A 22686-nucleotide genomic window follows, 5' to 3' on the forward strand; every position below is an offset into this window, starting at 1 on the left:
TTAACATTATTTTTACTTTTTTTTTGCTATTCTAAGTGAGCTGTGTTATGTCAACCGTCTAAGATATCAGAATTTTGTGTTATTTTAAATGTATCTAATATTTATATGGTGAGATATTTTATACATAGTTTTATACCTAATTGGTTTATGTTAATGTTCTATTTTTAAAGAGATATAAAAGGGCAAAAAGTAAACGCTCTAATTAGTTTTGGTATATAACTATGGAATTGATCATAATCTTGCACTTGTTCAGTAGATACAAGTTTCTGCCACATAAGATAATGAAGTATATGGTTAACAGCTGAATGTCAGTACAATGCCCAGTGCAATTAATCATAAATCAGTTGTTGAATTATATAACTGGCACAACTATATGAAGGAGTGTTTGAGTGACAGTTATGCGGCTTTTCGTAATGGCTTTTATTAATAGACAGTGGATTGGTGAAATGAAAACTGCACATGACTTTTTAGAAAATGTGACTTGGAAGGATTATGAAATATTAACATGATGTTGCTGGGTTTCAAGCAGCACCTGTGAACGTTTGTAATCAGAAGTAAAAGGGCATTTTGAGAAATATTAATATATGTAATGTAGAGGAAGACATTTAGAAATCAGACAGTGTAGAAAGAAATGGGTCTAAGCTTTGTTCGTTGTAAAGTTAGATACTGTAGTGATGGATGTGACTCACTCAGAGTAAATGTGGCAAAAGGGGAATCACAAATTAGGGTCAAATACTTGTCATAGTTAATTTTTAGCAGTACCCGTTTCGAAGAATTGGAAAATACTTCCAACTCTTTAGATATAAGCAAGTATCATAAACATCTACTCACTGCAGGATGTACTGTGGCTTGAGTGGATGGATAAGTAATCAGAACTTTGCCGGTGAGAATAAGTTTCCATTTGAGCATCCTCTGCTAACTTTCTGTTCAAAGACAATACATATTGTTAAATAGAGAGACCATTAAATCATTATTACCAGGGTTCCTTAGGGGTGTATTAAATCCAAAGGGCCACAATCACCCATGCCATTGGGCTGATTGTCATTAGGGGATTATATAAGTGAGGTCCATTCGGTATTGAGGAAATTGAGTTGGGGAGGGTTAGGATTGAAAACATATAATTCCTTACCACACTGCAACCTTAGTTAAAAAGATGTATGTACAAAGTGCATCACAGGTTACTATTATTCCAGTATACAGATAATTTAGTGGGGCTATAAATTGGTCTAGGGAACACTTTGTTTCAGTGAGCACTTTTTCTGACAAATGACAAAGAGGGTTCTGCTGGTTCCTCCACTGACATAAGTACCCAAATTAATCTGTCAACCCATAGAGCTACTAAGTAGATTACCTGATAACAGATATAAAAAAGATATTCCTTCACTGGGATAGGCACTAGATTTCATTATGATCTCATTATGATGAGATGTCTGTCTTATTTTAGCTATGTCAACTTGTGTATCTGGTATAATTCTAAAATGAGTACCATTGTCTGATCTTGAGGACTGTTAATAGAAAAAGGAAGCGCCAGCTGTAGGTTAAAGTATCAAATTATCAGATAAAATCAAATAGATATTAAAAAACATTCTTGAGAAAGGTCCAGTTTGGGGCCGAAACGCGTTGATATACATGTTTAAGTAGTCACTGCTCGAGTTCAAATATAGGGTAAGCCTATTTTCAATTGAGTTTATATTTATATTAGCGCTTTTGCACTAATTGATTTTTGTTTTCACAGGTATTGTAACTATTGGGTCCCATTTGATTTTTTTTTTCTGACTTTTTTCACTTTTTATTATTATTTTTTATTATTATTATTATCATTATTTTTATTTTTGCTTTTGCCTTTTTTTGGATACTCCATCCCACACACAGGATTATAATTGGATTCACAAGGACACAGGATTTGTTTCACAGGATATTTAATCAGGATTTCATCACATATTAAGACTTACCTATATTATTTGGGACTCTCATTGATTTAATCGTTTATTTTTTTTGTAAATTTATCGTTTATATGTTTTAGTCCTCCCCTCTTTCCTGAGGGGCACTTACTCTATTGTTTTTAACTATTTTTAACTGTTTCATTGTTATATGTACATAGGGTACCCTAGTTTATGTGAATGTAATAAATGTTTTTTAAAATCATTTAGATTTTATCTGATAATTTGATACTTTAGCCTACAGCTGGTGCTCCCTTTTTCTATTAACAAATCTATTCTCTTTGAGTTCTTAGGGGTCTCATTTTGGGAGCTTGTATCAGTCTGAATGTTGGTGCTGTATATATATTCTTAAAGGGACACTGTACCCAAATTTTTTCTTTTGCAATTCAGAAAGAGCATGCAATTTTAAGCAACTTTCTAATTTACTCTTATTATCAATTTTTCTTCGTTCTCTTGCTATCATTATTTGAAAAAGAAGGCATCTAAGGTTTTTTTTGGTTTCAGTACTCTGGACAGCACTTTTTTATTGGTGGATGAATTTATCCACCAATCAGCAAGGACAACCCAGGTTGTTCACCAAAAATGGGCCGGCATCTAAACTTACATTCTTGATTTCAAATAAAGATACCAAGAGAATGAAGAAAATTTGATGATAGGAGTAAATTAGAAAGTTGCTTAAAATTTCATGCTCAATCTGAATCACGAAAGAAAATTTTTGGGTACAGTGTCCCTTTAATACTATGATCTTGAGGACTGCATTTGTGCACTCCTGTACCATATACAATAATTAAAGGGCCATTATATACAAAAACTCCTAGCATGAAACAGTTTTACATCTTAATATTTGTGTGTGCAAATGGTTATACCTAGTTATTCATTGTTTACTCGTTAATGGTGGGCATAGGGACATCACCTTAAAAAATGCATTTTGAAATATATTTTTTCTAGACGGTATGATAAAATAAATTGCCCTTTAATCTGGCATAAATCTGTAAACTTAGCCAGCACCATATTCCTTGATCATAGGGAATGTCCCTCAACATGATTTCTTCACACAAATATTGAGTTTTCTAAATGTGTAGGGATTCTCACTACGTGATATATCCTTAGACACAGGGGCCAATTTATCATAGTGCGAGTGGACATGATACGATGTAGCGTATCATGTCCGCCACACATTGATAAATGCCAACAGCATATGCTGTCGGCATTTATCACTGCACAAGCAGTTCTTGTGAACTGCTTGTGCAATGCCACCCCCTGCAGATTTGCAGCCAATCGGCCGCTAGCAGGGGGTGTCAATCAACCCGATCATATGCAATCGAGTTGATTTCTGTTCGTTGCCTCAGAGCAGGCGGACAAGTTATGGAGCAGAGGAAACAGGGGCATCAAGCTCCTTTCGGAGCTTGATAATTCAGCCCCATAGTGGTAAACCCCACTGAAGGTCTTTAAATAACAGAGTAATTTTGTAGAGGAAGGTTTCCAATTGATATATGCAGTAAAAAGGTATTCTTTACAGTGTTAGATAAGATTAAAGGGATATTCCAGCCAAAATTGAAAACCACATGGGTGCATTATGGTATTGAACAAAAGCAATTTTGTAATACATGCATTAGCAAAAATGCTTCAAATAAAAGCTATAGCTGTTTCAAAAGTGTATTTAAGTATGCACCGTGCACCAGCATTTTAAACACAATACTTGCTCTGACCGTTCTTAAGACCGCTGCTTCTTAACTCGTCTGCCACCTCTGAGGCGGCGGACAACAATCATCCCGATACGATACGATCGGGATGATTGACACCCCCTGCTAGCAGCCGATTGGCCGCAAATGTGCACGAGAAATGCTTGTGCAATGATAAATACAGACCGTGTATGCTGTCAGCATTTAGCGATGTGCGGCAGACATGATCCGCTACAGCGGATCATGTCTTCCCACACAATGATTAATCGGCCCCTTAGTGTCTATAATACAATGGGAGCTGCCATGTTGTAACTTAGGTTACCTTCACTGCTGTGGCCAATTAGAGACAGTTATAACTAAGTCACTATAGTGTGCAGCCAATGGCTGTGTGGAAAACAGAGTTCTGCACTTTAATTTCTAGCAGGAACTGAAAAGCTCACAATTTTAAAATGGAATTACAGGAAAAGGGGACAAATTAATAATGAAATTCTATTGCAGAGTTTTTATATATATATAAATGATTTATCATTTTATATTACCTTCTCAAAGTGTTTAATGTCCCTTTAAGTGAGTGCCAAGAATTACTCTGCTTTTCTTCTTTTTGTGATTAGTTAGACAATGTGACAATGTGGCATCCCCATAAGTTATTTGTGAGATTGATATTAAAAAAAATGTTAAGAAGGCTGGGCTATACTGGATTATAGACCACTTTAGATTGTATCTCCTAGTGAGAGTTTTCTTTTTGTTTTAGTATTAATAAAAACAGTCAATTCTCACCCACACGCATTCACTTCTTCTCCTGTTCTGTTGTCCACACTTATGGTATCGCACGATTTGCTCAGGATCCTGTCTCGCACATCCTCGGTATTCGCGGAGCACAGTACATGTTCAGACCGGGACAATCTCTGCATCATTAACAGATGGTCTTTTTGAGATCCATAAGGAGAAAGTCTGTTCTCTACTTCCATCACATGGGGTACTTCTGGAAAATCAAACTGATGTCAAAAGCACAGTAAATGTGAACATCTTCTGCAATGCTTTTTGAAGTAAGCAGCATTGCAGCACTGCATTATAGATGTTGCCATGCAATCTTTTGATAAATGTATTTATACAAAGCAGTATAACAGGCTCAGTAATTAAATATAAAAAATGAGATATAACCAAAAACACTGTGCACAAAATACCCAATTAAAGAAACCAGTTGATTCTCTGATTGGACTGTTTGAGAAGAGCAAAGTCAATTCTTAAAGGGACACTAAACCCAATTTTTTTCTTTCATGATTCAGATAGAGCAGACAATTTTTAAGCAACTTTCTAATTTACTCCTATTATCAATTTTTCTTCATTCTCTTGCTATCTTTATTTAAAAAGCAGAAATTTGATGCATAGGAGCCGGCCCATTTTTGGTTGAGAACCTGGGTTATGCTTGCTTATTGGTGGGTAAATTTCAGCCTCCAATATGCAAGCACTATCCATGGTGCTGAACCTAAAATGGGCTGGCTGCTAAGATTTACATTCCTGCCTTTAAAATAAAGATAGCAAGAGAATGAAGAAAAATTGATAATAGGAGTAAATTAGAAAGTTGCTTAAAAACATAATTTATGCTTACCTGATAAATTTATTTCTCTTGTGATGTATCGAGTCCACGGATTCATCCATACTTGTGGGATATTCTCCTTCCTTACAGGAAGTGGCAAAGAGAGCACCCACAGCAGAGCTGTCTATATAGCTCCTCCCTTAGCTCCACCCCCCCAGTCATTCGACCGAAGGCTAGGAAGAAAAAGGAGAAACTATAGGGTGTAGAGGTGACTGAAGTTTTTTAAATAAAAATATACTACCTGTCTTAAAAAACAGGGCGGGCCGTGGACTCGATACATCACAAGAGAAATACATTTATCAGGTAAGCATAAATTATGTTTTCTCTTGTAAGATGTATCAAGTCCACGGATTCATCCATACTTGTGGGATACCAATACCAAAGCTTTAGGACACGGATGAAGGAAGGGACAAGACAGGTACCTTAAACGGAAGGCACCACTGCTTGTAGAACCTTTCTCCCAAAAATAGCCTCCGAAGAAGCAAAAGTATCGAATTTGTAAAATTTAGAAAAAGTATGAAGCGAAGACCAAGTCGCCGCCTTACAAATCTGTTCAACAGAAGCCTCATTTTTAAAAGCCCATGTGGAAGCCACTGCTCTAGCAGAATGAGCAGTAATCCTTTCAGGAGGCTGCTGACCAGCAGTCTCATAAGCCAAACGGATGATGCTTTTCAGCCAAAAAGAAAGAGAGGTAGCCGTAGCCTTTTGACCTCTCCGCTTACCAGAGTAAACAACAAACAATGAAGATGTTTGATGGAAATCTTTAGTTGCTTGTAAGTAGAACTTTAAAGCACGAACCACATCAAGATTGTGCAAAAGACGTTCCTTCTTTGAAGAAGGATTAGGACACAGCGAAGGAACAACAATTTCCTGATTGATATTCCTATTAGAAACAACCTTAGGAAGGAATCCAGGTTTGGTACGCAAAACCACCTTATCTGCATGGAAAACAAGATAAGGTGAGTCACACTGCAAAGCAGATAACTCAGAAACTCTTTGAGCCGAAGAGATAGCTACTAAAAACAGAACTTTCCAAGATAGAAGCTTAATATCTATGGAATGCACAGGTTCAAACGGAACCCCTTGAAGAACTTTAAGAACTAAGTTTAGGCTCCATGGCGGAGCAACGGTTTTAAACACAGGCTTGATTCTGACTAAAGCCTGACTAAACGCCTGAACGTCTGGGACATCTGCCAGACGTTTGTGTAAAACAATAGAAAAAGCAGATATCTGTCCTTTTAAGGAGCTAGCAGATAATCCCTTCTCCAATCCTTCTTGGAAAAAAAGACAATATTCTAGGAATCCTAATCTTACTCCATGAGTAACCCTTGGATTCACACCAATAAAGATATTTGCGCCATATCTTATGATAGATTTTCCTGGTGACAGGCTTTCTAGCTTGAATCAGGGTATCTATGACCGACTCAGAGAAACCACGCTTTGATAGAATCAAGCGTTCAATCTCCAAGCAGTCAGACGCAGAGAAGTTAGATTTGGATGCTGGAACGGACCTTGGATTAGAAGGTCCTGCCTCATTGGCAGAGTCCACGGTGGAACAGATGACATGTCCACTAGGTCTGCATACCAAGTCCTGCGTGGCCACGCAGGTGCTATCAGAATCACTGAAGCTCTCTCCTGCTTGATTCTGGCAACCAGACATGGGAGGAGAGGAAACGGTGGAAATACATAGGCCAAATTGAAGGACCAGGGCACTGCTAGAGCATCTATCAGTACCGCCTGGGGATCCCGGAACCTGGACCTGTAACACGGAAGCTTGGCGTTCTGATGGGACGCCATCAGATCCAATTCTGGTGTGCCCCATAGCTGAGTCAGCTGGGCAAATACCTCCGGATGGAGCTCCCACTCCCCCGGATGAAAAGTCTGACGACTTAGGAAATCCGCCTCCCAGTTCTCTACCCCTGGGATATGGATTGCTGAGAGATGGCAAGAGTGATCCTCTGCCCATCGGATTATTTTGGTTACCTCCATCATCGCTAGATAACTCTGTGTTCCTCCTTGATGATTGATATAAGCTACAGTTGTGATGTTGTCCGACTGAAATCTGATGAATTTGGCCGTAGCTAGCTGAGGCCACACCTGAAGCGCATTGAATATCGCTCTCAGTTCTAGAATTTTTATCGGGAGGAGAGTTTCCTCCCGAGACCATAAGCCCTGTGCTTTCAGGGAGTTCCAGACTGCACCCCAGCCTAGCAGGCTGGCATCTGTCGTTACTTTGAGCCACTCTGGCCTGCGGAAACACATTCCCTGAGACAGGTGGTCCTGAGACAACCACCAGAGAAGAGACTCTCTGGTCTCCTGGTCCAGATGCAGTTGAGGAGATAAATCTGCATAATCCCCATTCCACTGTTTGAGCATGCATAGTTGCAGTGTTCTGAGGTGTAGACGGGCAAAAGGAACTATGTCCATTGCCGCTACCATGAGTCCGATTACCTCCATACACTGAGCCACTGACAGCTGAGGAATGAAGAGCTCGTCTAGATAAGGTGCTACTGCTATGCCCCATGGTCTTAGAACCGCCAAAAGGGACCCTAGCACCTTTGTGAAAATTCTGGGAGCCGTGGCCAACTCGAAGGGAAGGGCCACGAACTGGTAATGCCTGTCCAGAAAGGCGAATCTGAGGAATTAAAGATGATCTCTGTGAATAGGGATGTGTAGATACGCATCCTTTAAGTCCACGGTAGTCATATATTGACCCTCCTGGATCAACGGTAGAATAGTCCGAATAGTCTCCATCTTGAATGATGGTACTCTGAGGAATTTGTTTAGAATTTTGAGATCCAAGATTGGTCTGAAAGTTCCCTCTTTTTTGGGAACCACAAACAGGTTTGAGTAAAACTCTAGCACTTGTTCCTCTTTTGTAACAGGGCGGATCACTCCCATGGTATGTAGGTCTTCTACACAGCGTAAGAACGCCTCTCTCTTTGTCTGGTTTGCAGACAATTGAGAAATGTGAAATCTCCCCCTTGGGGGGGAGTCTTTGAAGTCCAGAAGATATCCCTCGGACACAATTTCTAAAGCCCAGGAATCGTGAACATCTCTTGCCCAAGCCTGAGCGAAGAGAGAGAGTCTGCCCCCTACTAGATCCGGTCCCGGATCGGGGGCTACCCCTTCATGCTGTCTTAGAGGCAGCTGCAGGCTTCTTGGCCTGTTTACCCTTGTTCCAAGCCTGGTTAGGTCTCCAGACTGACTTGGATTGGGCAAAATTTCCCTCTTGCTTTGCAACAGGGGAAGCTGAAGCAGGACCACCCTTGAAGTTCCGAAAGGAACGAAAATTATTTTATTTGGTCCTCATTTTATTTGTTTTATCCTGAGGGAGGGCATGGCCTTTCCCTCAAGTGATGTCTGAGATCATCTCTTTCAGTTCAGGCCCGAATAGGGTCTTTCCTTTGAAAGGGATGTTCAAAAGTTTAGATTTTGATGACACATCAGCAGTCCAGGACTTAAGCCATAACACCCTGAGTGCTAAAATGGCAAAACCTGAATTCTTTGCCGCTAATTTAGCCAGTTGAAAAGCGGCATCTGTAATGAAAGAATTAGCCAACTTAAGGGCCTTAATTCTATCCATAATGTCTTCTAATGGAGTCTCCATCTGAAGAGCCTCTTCTGGAGCCTCGAACCAGAAAGCAGCTGCAGTAGTTACAGGAACAATGCACACAATAAGTTGGAGAAGAAAACCTTGATGAACAAAAATTTTCTTCAGGCGACCCTCAAATATTTTATCCAGAGGATCTTTGAAAGCACAACTGTCTTCGATAGGTATAGTTGTACGCTTAGCAAGAGTAGAAATAGCTCCCTCCACCTTAGGAACCGTCTGCCACGAGTCCCGCATGGTATCAGATATGGGAAACATTTTCTTAAAAACAGGAGGGGGAGCAAACAGAATACCTGGTCTATCCCACTCCTTAGTAACAATATACACAATCCTCTTAGGGACAAGTATTTGTCCATTTTACACAATTTCTCTGGGACCACTATAGGTTCACACTCATCTAGTCGCTAATACCTCCTTGAGCAATAAGCGGTGGTGTTGAAGCTTAAATTTAAAGGCCGTCATATCAGAATCTGTCTGAGGGAGCGTCTTTCCTGAATCAGAAATTTCTCCCTCAGATAACAAATCCCTTACCCCTACTTCAGAACATTGTGAGGGTATATCGGATACGGCTACTAAAGCGTCAGACGGCTTAGCATTTGTTCTTAACCCAGAGCTGTCACGCTTTCCTTGTAAAGCAGGCAGTTTAGATAAAACCTCTGTGAGGGTTGTATTCATAACTGTGGCCATGTCTTGTAAAGTAAATGAATTCGACACAATAGAGGTACTTGGCGTCACTTGTGTGGGTGTTACTGGTTGTGACACTTGGGGAGAGCTAGATGGCAAACCCTCATTTCCTTCTTTCTGAGAATCATCTATTGCAATATTTTTAAGTGCTAAAATATGCTCTTTATAATTTATAGACATATCAGTGCAAGTGGGACACATTCTAAGAGGGGGGTTCCACAATGGTTTCTAAACACATTGAACAAGGATTTTCCTTGATGTCAGACATGTTAAACAGGCTAGTAATGCAACAAGCAAGCTTGGAAAACACTTTAATCAAAGCAAATAACATTTAGAAAAAACTGTACTGTGCCTTTAAGAGAAAAAAAGCTGCACAAACTCTGCAAAACAGTGTAAAAAAGCAGTAAACTCAACAAATTTTTTACAGTAGCATCATAAAGCCTTAGTAACTTTGCACAGCTATGCAAATAAACAATTAACCCCTTAAAGTAAAAACCGGATTGACAAAATGTCAAACACCGGTAAAAAACGTTCAGCACCTTGCCACAGCTCTGCTGTGGCACCTACCTGCCCTTTAGGAACGATTTGTGGGAAAAAAAACCCTCTTTAAAGCCCTCAAACACAGTAGGAACCTCTGGAGAAGCAGCTGGATGTCTCTGAGGAAAAGAAACTGCGCAACTGAGGCGCGAAAATAGGCCCCTCCTACCTCACTCGATGTTATGGGGCCTAAAAGAAACATAACAGAGTGTTTCTTAAATGAGCCATGTGGGTTAATAACCCGTAAACAAGTCACAATGACCCCTTAAAGTCCCTCAAAAAACTTTATATTTGCAATAAAAAAAACGTTTTTTCCTATCAGTGTCACCAGTAACTAATGAGCCCTTTATGCAAGCTGGGATTCCTACTAAGTGTCTGAATACAGCTTACCCTTCCCTCATGGGGATATTGTCAGCCTTTTCTAGAATTATCACAGTCTGTCTAGAAAAAAATAGACTGAACATACCTCAATGCAGTTTAGCCTGCAAACCGTTCCCCCAACTGAAGTTTTCCTGTACTCTTCAGCCCTTGTGAGAACAGCAGTGGATCTTAGTTACAAAGTGCTAAGATCATCATCCTCCTTGCAGAAATCTTCATCCCTTTTCTGCCAGAGAGTAAATAGTACACACCGGTACCATTTAAAATAACAAACTTTTGCTTGAGAAAATAAAAACTAACATTTTTGTCACCACACTCACTTTACCCTTCATAGTACTTAGAGTAGGCAAAGAGAATGACTGGGGGGTGGAGCTAAGGGAGGAGCTATATAGACAGCTCTGCTGTGGGTGCTCTCTGTAAGGAAGGAGAATATCCCACAAGTATGGATGAATCCGTGGACTCGATACATCTTACAAGAGAAATGTAATGCTCTATCTGAATCATGAAAGAAAAAAAAATTGGGTTCAATGTCTCTTTAAGGATGGGCGAATGTTTTGCAACATTAACAAAATGAAACTAATTTTAATACGTTCATTCGTTCGTTTTGATTTTTAGACGTTTGTACAACATTCTAAGATTCGTTTAATGTAATAGTATTTGTAATGCTTTATTTAAAGGGACAGTCAAGTCCAAAACAAACGTTCATAATTCAGATAGGGCATGTAATTTTAAACAATTTTCCAATTAACTTCTATCACCAATTTTGCTTTGTTCTCTTCGTATTCTTAGTTGAAATCTAAACCTAGGAGGTTCATATGCTAATGTCTAAGCCCTTGAAGGCCGCCTCTTATCTAAGGGCATTTCTACAGTTTTTCTACAGTGTTAGTTCATGTGTTTCATATAGCTAACACTGTGCTCATGTACGTGGAGTTCTTAGGAGCCAGCACTGATTGACTAAAATGCAAGTCTGTCAAAAGACCTGAAATAAGGGGCAGTTTGCGGAGGCTTAGATACAAGATAATCACAGAGGTAAAAAGCGTATTAATATAACAGTGTTGGTTATGCAAAACTAGGGAATGTGTAATAAAGGGATTATCTATCTTTTAAAACAATACAAATTCTGGTGTAGACTGTCCCTTTAAATGTAATATTCAATTTGATTTTTTATAATAATGCAATGCTATTTATGCAATATTAAAATTTGTAAAATTCAAATCTTTATATTTGTAATAGTATTTCTAATGCTCTCTTTAAATGTAATATTTGAATTATGCAATATTCTAAATAGAAACATTTAAATTGATATATTTGTATCTATTATGTGTCAATTAACTAAATTCCCTACCACCTGAACTATTGCACTTCTAAATAGTATTTGTTACGTTTGAAAATTCTAAGGGGACCATTTATCAAGCTCCATATGGAGCTTGAAGGGCCGTGTTTTTGGCGAGCCTTCAGACTCGCCAGAAACACCAGTTATGAAGCAGCGGTCTAAAGAGGAGGCTCTGAGGAGGCGGACAGACGTCGCAGGAAATCAACCCGATCGAATATGATCGGGTTGATTAACACCCCCTGCTAGCAGCCGATTGGCCGTGAATCTGCAGGGGACGGCGTTGCTCTCTGCATTCAGCGATGTCTGTCGGACCTGATCCGCTGATAGGATCATGTCCGACAGAGGGTTGTTAAATCAGTCCCAATTTATGAACATTCAAAAAACGAAAGTAACATTCAAAACCCAGAAAAAAAATATGATTACCGAATTATAATGGATTGTCCTTCTTATCAAGATTCGATTTTCCGAAACGAATGTCTACAGGACTTTTCGTTCTACCAAATTACACTTTCAGCACATTCGCTCATACCTAACCATTCTCCTTGAAGATGCAGGGAAACATCAAAAGACATAAAATAGAGAAGGTACCCTGGCAAAACTGTAACCAAAATTATAAGGTTACAATCCTAGAAGCAATACTCACACATGTTGGAGCTTCTTTTACCTTTTTTTAGGTTTTCCTGAATTTTAGAGAAGGAGAAAAGTCTTTACCCTCAGCAAGTGGTCCAATGCTCTGAGGCCATGGGCCGAAATCAACCAGATCAAATACAATCGGGCTTATTGATGCCGCAAATCTGAAGGAGGCGGCATTGCACAAGCAGTTCACAAGAACTGCTGGTACAATGATAAATGCTGACAGCGTATGCTGTCATCATTTATTGCTGTGCGGCGGACATGATACGCTACATTGTATCATGTCCACTTGCATATTATTAAATATACCCCTATGGGACAAGTGTTATAGCATTTTACTGATTGTGTGGCCACCAGTTCTAAAGGGGGAAGCTGGCTCACAGTATATAAATGGGTACCTGAGGGACATTCAGTATGTGCACTATATGCTTTTAAAACCATTGCAGAAAATATTAATGTTTTCTGTACCTAAAAATGTTCTATAGTATAACAGTAGAACAATAGTTCTTTTTACTCTATATTATTATTATTGTTATTATTATAAATTATTCTGCAGCGCTGTCCATGGGTAGAATTGATGTAAGTAAAACAATGATACAATACTTGGAAGAGACAAGATAAAATCTGACAAACAAATACAGAAGACATTGAGAACCCTATTCCTGTGGGAACTTACATTTAGAAACTAGTTTTATTTCTAAAGTTGCTATACATCTAATTAGTTAAAAAAATAAAAGTCAGCAGATATACCTCTGCAAACCAAAGTTTACTGACAACATTTTTTTCCTCCTCACTAATAACTTTCTTTAGAACTGTTGACATATTTCCCACCTCTGCCTTAAAGCTATTTTGTCTGTAAACAGACTTCCCAACTGTCCCTATTTGAGAGAGACAGTCCCTGATTCTGAGCTCTGTCCCATTTCCCTTAGCCCCACCCCCACATAACAATCAGACACGCCCAGACACACCCACATACTACCCAGAACCACCCGCTATCCCACCCCCTCCCAGCATGGCTCCTCCCACAATACAGAAGCTGGACTTATTAACCTCCTGAGTTCCTGATGTCCAGCCACAAATGTTGGGAGATATATATACATTATAAGGAATGTATATAAATAAGTGAAAAATAGTCATCCTACACACCTGTATCTTGGTGCTGTCTGAGGTTTGTATGAAAGGAGCGTAGAGCAGAGCACAGGCCCAGCAGATATTTTGATGACTTCTCGCTGTCTGTCAGGAAGGAATGTTTCTTACCACTGGAACAGCTGAGCACAGAAAACTTCTTCTTCTGCAGAGTAAACACAACATTCTTCTTATAGATTTTCATTTTGATATACAGAACATGCATAATGAAAAATTGTCACTCAGAATAATATAGGTCTATGGCTGTAAATGGCATATTAGTAGAATTTAATTAGCATAAATGTAATCATATTAGCTGTCTGAAGGCAAACAAGTTATTTCCTAACATAAAATGTTTTCCACACATAGGGCCTGTTTACAAGTGGAGCATTATTTAACGATCCCACTTGAGCGTAAGCAGCACTAGAAGTAAGCTTTTGTACGCATCGGGTAGTGCGCATATTACAAGTTGAAAGTAAACTGTTTTCGCTCGCATACTAACCCTACGCACGTAAAAAGCCAAACTTAGAATATCGCACACGTGATAATCTATTCCCCCATAGAAGCCAATGGAGCAAAAAAGAGGAAAAAACACCCTACTTGCGCGCAAACCCGATCACATAACCCGAAATGAAAATATGAATATTTCATATTCCAATGTTCTTCACATAGAAGAATTTGTTCTATTCATTCATAAATACATATTTCTACATATATATGATGGTAGTTTGGTACAATATATATTTATACCTATACACACAGTATAACACTTTATTAAATATGAATATTGCATAAATATGTTTTTAAATGTTTTCATCTACTTAACTGCAATGGGCTCCAACACACTTATATGTCTATATATGTGTACATATGTATTTATGTGTTTATATGTATATATGTCTGTAAATACATATATACACATATAAATACATATGTACACACAAACACACACACATATATATGTATATATATATATATATATATATATATATATACACACAAATATACCTATACCATATTGCCTGTATTTATTTTTTCTAACACCTGAGACCTCATATCTTTGAGTCCTTATAACTTTTTGTGCATTTTATTTAAATATTTTATATTAGATGGTATTATGAGTGTGACTGTACTTTGTAATGTAATTTTGATGTGTTTCGTAACACTTTTTTCCACGAAACAGAGCTCTGAGGTTGCAATAGCCAGACACGCGTTAACTTCAATTGCGCTCAAGCAATTCTGTTTACTTTTAACTTGTAATATGAGTGAAAAATCGGATGTGTGCAAACACCCGTGATAAACACCTTTTCGATTGCACTATTAGCGCTCCACTCATAATCTGGCCCTTAATCCATTTATTTATTGAAGCCTATTGAACAGACAACGTGTATGTATTGTACTGCAAATGAGCTTTTTTTTAGTTATTATTATTATTATTACTACCTTAATTCTGCAGATTGTGTAGTACTATACCCCCAAAACCGTGCATAGCAGACAGAAGGGTTATAGCTCATGCTCTATAGAGATTTTACAGTCAAAGAGGCCCATTTATAAAACTCCGGATGGAGCTTGAGGGCCCGTGTTTCTGGCAAGTCTTCAGACTCACCAGAAACAGCAGTTATGAAGCAGCGGTCTAAAGACCACTGCTCCATAACCCTGTAGGCGGACAGAGTACGATCGGGTTGATTGACACACCCCTGCTGGCGGCCGATTGGCCGCAAATCTGCAGGGAGCAGCGTTTCACCAGCAGCTCACAAGATGCAATGCTGAATACGGAGAGCGTATTGCTCTCCGCATTCAGCGATGTCTGTCGGACCTGATCGGCACTGTCGGATCAGGTCCAACAGACCTTTGTTAAATAGGCCTCAAAGAGTTAGTTGTTAGACAGGGCCAGTGCAAGGAATTTTGGCTGCCCTGGAGAAGATACATTTTACTGCCCCTTGGATAAAATACATTCCTTACTGCTTCTTGATAAAAAAAAGTTTTAGAGGTGTAAGAAATCTTGCAATTTCTAGCTATATTTTTTATATTTCATTGTTGAGAATACAGACTGCTACAACAAATCCCTGAATGTACTATATCTAAATATCATATCTTTATATTCGATTATATATTGACTTTAATGTTCCTTTATTCAACGTCATTTCCCCATAACCAGGATGTTTGTAGAAATAAAGGGTGCAAGGTTACACTCACATGGGATGAAAGAGTTTGTATCTCTCTCCATGGAAAGCGGAGGTTTGCAACACGACTTCCCTTCCTTTCCTCATACACAATTATACCTTGAGAGCAGATCCCAAGGTAGATGTCACCGAGCCCTGAGCTTCTCTTATCGTGTAGTACTTGATAAAACAAGACACCATACTCTGGCTGCTGTTGTGCCACCTGCATAAAAATACCACAGAGAAAGTGTATAAATGTATGGAGGTATTTTAAAACAAGAATTACTGGGTGATTACTTTAAGAATGAGAAGTTACTGTGAGATTTACAAGATACTGTAAGTCAGGGCTATGTAATGAAATGGTCTTTATGGGTTTGGGAAGTTACTGTTCAACTTGGAGGCTATATTCAGGATGAGGGGTATCTTGGTAAACTAAGAATGAAACTTGTTATAGTTATAACCTGCAGGAACGCCCGCTCCGCTTCCCTCTTTGACATCCCAAAGTGATGCTGGTGGAGCTTTTCAAGTTCTTGTGACACATTAGGAGCTTCGAGGACCCTTGGTGGCAGGAAATCTTCAGCATGGAAATAATGTCTGTCATGGAACTACAAAGACATCACATTTTGCAAAGCTATTTTTGAGAAGGTAGGTTAAAGTAATTCGCTAATCTACCTATGTAATGTCAATTTAATCCCTTGTTTTTCTAAATATTCTGGAATTATCTACCTCTGGTGAGTGGTCTCCAACTTCTGCTTGCAGAGCGAGGGAAGCCATATGCAGAGCTCCCTCTCTGGTATACAACAACCTCTCTTCTAGAATATCCTTCCTCAGTTGTTCATAAATCATGTGTCTTGTGGCGCAATATCTACCGGAAGGAGAAAAGCAGACCGAGTAAGATGAAATAAGTACCTTAATAGGCAACCCAGGATGTTTTTTAATAAGAACTTTACAGGATAATAACAAGATTAGAAACAGAAATAGGCCACATGAATCTCACACCCCAACATTAATAGTCATGTTGTAGAAGCTGGCGTGGCTTAACACATGTACCTGTTTATCTTTTGGAGTTTAAAGTGACATGAAACCCAACATTTTTCTTTCATGCTTAAGATAGAGCATGTGTTTTTTTTAACAACTTTCCAATTGATGTCTGTTATCAAATTCGATTCATTCTCTTGGTATCCTTTGTTGAAGGAGCAGCAATGCTGAACACATTGGAAGAACCAATGGCAATTCACCAATCAGAATGTAACTGCTGGTAGTGCACTGCATTGCTGCTCCTGCGCCTACCTACATATGCTTTTAACAAATGATATCAAGAAAATGAGGCAAATTAGATAACAGAAATATGCTGAAATGTTGCTTAAAATTGCATGTTCTGTAAGAGTCATGAAAGATTAATTTTGACTTTACTATCCTTTTTTAATGATGATTTAATGATGGTGTTTTAGGAAGTTTCTGGCCAGTCTGAAGAAAGATTTTGGTGATCCAATGATGGAATTCACACAGAGCAGAACAGTGACCACTGTCCAAGCTGTCTACTATACCCAGTACCTGATTTCAGACTATGCAACTAAAAGCTTGTCATTTCTATCTTGCCACTGCCTAAGGAATATTGATGAGAATTTTAGAGAGGTGTCCAGTACTTTTATCTAGGTTTTTGTGGTATTTATTAAATTATTTATTAAATCATCAGCCTTCAGAACATGTATCCGTATCCCTTAGTTTAGTGAAATACATTTTGGGCTAGATTTCAAGTGGAAAGCTAAAAATATTAGCGCTATTGTTCGTTTACATTGCTCAAGCACGATCAATAGCGCTTCTATTTTTATGCCCAAGCTACAGTCTAGTGTACGCTAACATCTGAATGTCAGACAGCGCGGTTGCACTAAATCCTTCGTGTTCTGCAGTTCTCAAGCAGTACTTTAATTATGTGTTTAACCCATTTGTGGTTTAAAGCATGTCATTTTATCACTTTAACATACGAATATTGCTTTTAAAAACGTTGTCTGTATAACAGCTGGGAAGAAAACTCTATATACATTGTCCAGATATCAGAGATTGCTTCCGAGCTACATCTTCCTACAGATATTTCTTGTATGAGTTTTGGTATATCTAATTTTTCACAGTAAGAGTATCATTACTTTTGTTTTCTAATTTCAGTCTTAATAAATATCATATTAAACAAGCCTTGCTTTAAATCTATCTTGACCTCAATAGAGTTCTAGGGGTAGATTTATTAAAGGGACAGTATACTGAAAAATAGTTTTTCGCTTAATGGGTTTACAATTGCTTTTTTACCAACTGCAGAGAAAAAAAAATGTATGAAAAAATAGCTTTTTATGTTTTTTTGTCTATATTATAGCTCTGATTTTGTGTTTTGAAGCCACAACCTAATAAAATGGGTTGAGCTTGTAGGTATAATCAGATCTCATTACTGTATCACATTGTGCACATATACCTGCTTCTTTATCTTATATCTGTCCATAAAACAATCACCAGTACTTGGAGAGAACAATGGAAAATCAACATTGTATTACCTTATCTCTGCAATATCCCACTAGGAGTGTAATTTCTTCTGCTGGCTGTGTTTGCAAAGCGTATCTATAGCTGGGACCTGCGGCCACAAACTTTCAGAATAGGTGGGGATACCACAGGCTAAATCAACTATTTCAAATGCCAATATAAGGGGAAAGGAGCTACTTGTAAACAATTTAATACACTCCAGCAGGTAAAGTGAATCATTGGGAACAAATTAAAGGGGAGAAATTTTTTGAGTAAACTGTCCCTTTAAGCAACTGATGCTGCTTTCTACGCCCATCATTTCAGACTCGCCTGGAATGGAAGTTAAGAAGCAGCGGTCGTAAGACCGCTGCTCCTTAACTTCTCGGCCACACTGAAATACTCCCGATCCAATTTGATTGGGATGCTTGACACCCACTGCTAGCTTCCAAGTAGGGGGCGGCATTGCACAAGCATTTCACTAGAAATGCTTGTGCAATGTTAAATGCCAACAGCATATGCTGTCAGCATTTAACGAGGTCGAGCGGACATGATTTGCTACAGCGAATCATGTCCGCTCGACCTTTAATAAATCTACCCCCATGAATCTAGATAACCTAGAGAAGCAAATTTGTGTATAATTAACTGTAGAATGGTTTACTTTACTTTTACAAATTCTCATGTTGTAGCACTATTGGAGATGCACCAGCTTTATGGAAAGTGGATGTATCCTTTTCAGATTATTTATGTCACTAGGCTAGACCTTGATAATTATTTGTATTTGTATTCAACTCTGAAGCAAATCCTCACATATTTATTTCTCAGTTCAAGACTACTTACCGTAAGGCACTAATATCCTGAACAAAATACTTGACCCTGAGGTAGAGGTTGAAGGCAACAATAGTGGATTTTTTCTTGCGTGTTTTGCTCCATCCCTCAGGGGCCACCTTCTCAAGAACGCAGTCATCATCCAGGAAGAAAAATTCCCTTCCTACAAACAGAAAACTGGAATTAGATTTGATGAGTTTTATGTAACCAAATGACTATTCATATGCTCCCTTGCCCTAATATAGAAGACACAATCCCATACAAAGGCCTAATTAAAGGGGTTTCAGAGGTTTTAGCTGAGATCAGGGCCACACCTCTTAGAGGCCCATATCATGTCCTACAATCGCCTTATTACATGTCACCTAATTACAATTACAATCCACTAAAGTTTGTTGTGCAAAAATGTCATATTCAGTTCAGGTGGTTTTGGATTCCCTTTTATGACATTCAAATCCATAAGAAGTGTATTTGTTTCAATTTGTTAAGATGCCCCGCCAAATTTAGCCCCAAAATACTGCCTAGTACAGTTATTTTATTAACAAATAAGGATGTTGCTATCTTTATATTTTAATAAAATACACTACATAGTATTGTGGGAGCATTTGGGGCACATTTATAAAATTAACCAGAGATTACAAGTGGTGGGAGCAATAACCAGCCACAAATTTGCCCATTTGCGGGTGCACAATAATGTATCACTCAACTTGTAATCTAGCCCTTAATTATTATAATTTAGTTGTGTATGAACTTTATAGTTTAAGAGAAACAAGCTAAATTATTAACTTCATTATAAAAAAGCATATGAAAAGTCAAGACATATCATACATGTGAGATTTTCAAGTGAGTATATCTGTTGAATTAGATAAATAAAAAAAAGACGTGTGAAAACTAGTTTTAAAGTGAGCATGAGCAAAACTACAGTAGATTACTGTTTCAGGTATTGTATTGTCTATATTGTCATGTCTATTTTCTGGGTGTGCTATAGACTGTTATCCTGATCTGTGTATGACCTTCTGGTTGTCCTGTCGCAGCTTTCTAGACACCTTCCTGTGATTACTGCTTGTTGCTGATTCCTGCCTGTTCTTGACTACTCTTTAGGTTTATGATTTGTGTATCAGCATATTCAGATATGAGCAAATGGATATTCAAGCTAAATTTATACTCATGCCTGAGGAAACAGCCAGTTTTAAGGCTGAGAAACGCGTTGCATAGATAGGGGGTACATTGCACATGCCCCCTATAGCCACTGCTTGTATGTTTTTAATTCTTGGAAGTTTTAAATAAACCTTTTTACTACAAGCTGAGTGGAAGCACCTGTTTTTGTCTGACCTATCATTATACCATATCTGAGCCACTGAAGCTGCCCCCTTCTGTAGTGGATTGGACTGCACTTGCATACCTCGCTGGAGCCAGGAGAGGGTTTGCTGGTACACCCCAAGTTACTAGCTTGTTCCTACTAGTACATAAGTGTACTTTCACCAAATGTGAGTATAAATTTGTCTTGAATATCCATTTGCTCATATCTGAATATGCTGATACACACATGAGGCGCCCCTCTGTTTTATGCTTTCTTCATAGTATCATCCAGATCCATCTGTGAGGAGGAGAGCTGCCTTTGTGATTTGATCCCATAAAGATTGTGCATATTACACAGTATTGGACTTTTTGGGACTTTGCACCTATTTTAATCCTTCAACTACTTGTGTTCGATTACTATACATATAGATGCATGGAATGATCTTAGCTGTTTCTGATATTTCCTGTATAGTGTACGCCCCCTCATATTCTTAGATTAAGGTTTATGATTTGGCCTGGTTCTTGCCCGCACGTTGTTGAATTCTGGCTCTCCTGATGACTTTTCTGGATTCTGCTTCTGTTTCTTCTTCTCCCAACACGTTACCCATCCTTGACTTGTCTACTCTTTAGTTGTCTGTTGCTGTTTAGGAATCTCCCCACTGCCAACTACAGCTCCCAGGTACATCTCATATACTGTATGTTACTGTTCAAACAGTGTCTGCTTCCCCACCTCTTAGCCCATGGGTTCTTTCCTGACATTTTATAATCATGATCTTTATGCAATAGTAGTCAACTTTTCACTTACCTTTCATGTATGCAAGGCCAAAATAAGAGGGTTCTTCAACCCTTGCATAATTTGTTGCAGCTTCAAGAACACTACTTGCTTGAGATTTGACATCACACTTTACATCTAAGCAGAGGCCACTGGGGAGTATCACAGAAAGGTTCCTTTGGGATAAGTAGCACCGACCTTTCTTTGTCTGTAGATAAACAATATAGATAAAAATGCATCATCAAAACAAAGGATATATGTGGTATACCTAGGATAAACATTAATCCTATACTTTGTGAAGAAATATGTATAAACGTCATGCTTCTATAGTTCTATAAAATATAACATGTTGCTTGATTTCCCATTGCTTTCCTACCATGGGGGGTACCATATTATGCCTCTCGGGAGATGCTTATAGAAATCCACTTTAAAGAAGGGGTAGGGTCAACTAATAATTCAGTGCTGTTCTGCTTTTTAAGCCCTCTGTAAATCTTGGCTTTCGGTACCTCTTTTATTTGTTATATTCCACTTTTGAATTAGATAAAAGTATATTAGTTTGCACTTGCTTTTACATCCAAGTGGCACAAAGTCTCGATTATTCTAATGCTTTTTAGGCTTTGTAAATATTTTGGTTTAAGTGTTTTGATACTACTGTTTATCTATTTTTTTACCATAAATATATTCTATATATTCTAGGTTCCTTTTTGGATCATTAATTATAAGTAATAATGCAAATACCATTTATATGTTATATTATTATGCAAAGAACTACAATGTATTGCTAAAAATTCACCATGTTTCAATTGATTGTCTAATAAAAAATGTATTACAGTTGTGACCGAAAGCTATTTTCGCAAAAGCAAAACATAATTAAAAACCAGGCGTGTTCCTAATAAATCTGAAATTATCTCAAACTCACCACAATCCGGGCTGGCAATTCCAAAGTAACGGGAGGTGCTTCAGCAAAACGCACAAACTCAGGTCTTGAAACCTGCACAAAAAAATATGAAGGAATAGAAAAAGGGATTTATTAGCTTAAATTGCAATATTCTTTCCAAAAATATTGTTGACATAAAAAAACGTTTTTTTTTATTATAATTTTCTTATTTATTTATTTTATTTTATTAGCAAAATGATCACAATCTTTCTGAGCTAAGGTTGATAACACTGATAATATTCGATTTCCATTTTCCCACAACAGAATAGTTAATAAGTGGTAATGGTTGTCGATCACCGAAAACCAAAATAGGGTTAATGGTCCATGTGTGTATTTTGCAATTAGATAGAGTGGTGTTTCTAACCGAAAATACCTGAATACCATTTGTATATGGGCATGATGGGTATACTGTGCATGTTTTCTCAATGATGTTTTTAAACTTCTATGTTACAAATGTTTATTAAAAATATGTATTCACTTTTTGATTGAGAAAATCTAATTTTCCATTTTTTTGTGATATTTTAATAGAAAATCAAGAGGAACACTCAGCAAAATTAATTTCCATAAGAAGAAAGTTTAAAGGTTTAAAATATTGACAAAATCTCACTGTACAGAACAAGGATTATCTTTGCTGAATATATATTACTGTAAGAAGATAACGACACAA

At 38.0% G+C, this 22686-nt stretch overlaps 1 protein-coding gene across 1 annotated transcript in view; it reads right to left on the reverse strand.

Annotated features, from left to right (window-relative positions):
• Positions 1 to 22686, reverse strand: part of FRMPD2 (FERM and PDZ domain containing 2) — a 169210-nt gene that overhangs the window by 78795 nt on the left and 67729 nt on the right. The window contains exons 9-17 of the mRNA XM_053692895.1: positions 22002 to 22073; positions 21116 to 21290; positions 19027 to 19177; positions 16411 to 16549; positions 16146 to 16289; positions 15719 to 15907; positions 13544 to 13688; positions 4400 to 4604; positions 832 to 923 (exon numbers count right to left, since the gene is read on the reverse strand). Coding sequence (XP_053548870.1) covers positions 832 to 923; positions 4400 to 4604; positions 13544 to 13688; positions 15719 to 15907; positions 16146 to 16289; positions 16411 to 16549; positions 19027 to 19177; positions 21116 to 21290; positions 22002 to 22073 — 1312 coding nt within the window. The remainder of the gene's footprint in view (positions 1 to 831; positions 924 to 4399; positions 4605 to 13543; positions 13689 to 15718; positions 15908 to 16145; positions 16290 to 16410; positions 16550 to 19026; positions 19178 to 21115; positions 21291 to 22001; positions 22074 to 22686) is intronic.

The sequence above is a fragment of the Bombina bombina genome, chromosome 9 (genome assembly GCF_027579735.1).
Source record: "Bombina bombina isolate aBomBom1 chromosome 9, aBomBom1.pri, whole genome shotgun sequence".
Taxonomy (NCBI): domain Eukaryota; kingdom Metazoa; phylum Chordata; class Amphibia; order Anura; family Bombinatoridae; genus Bombina; species Bombina bombina.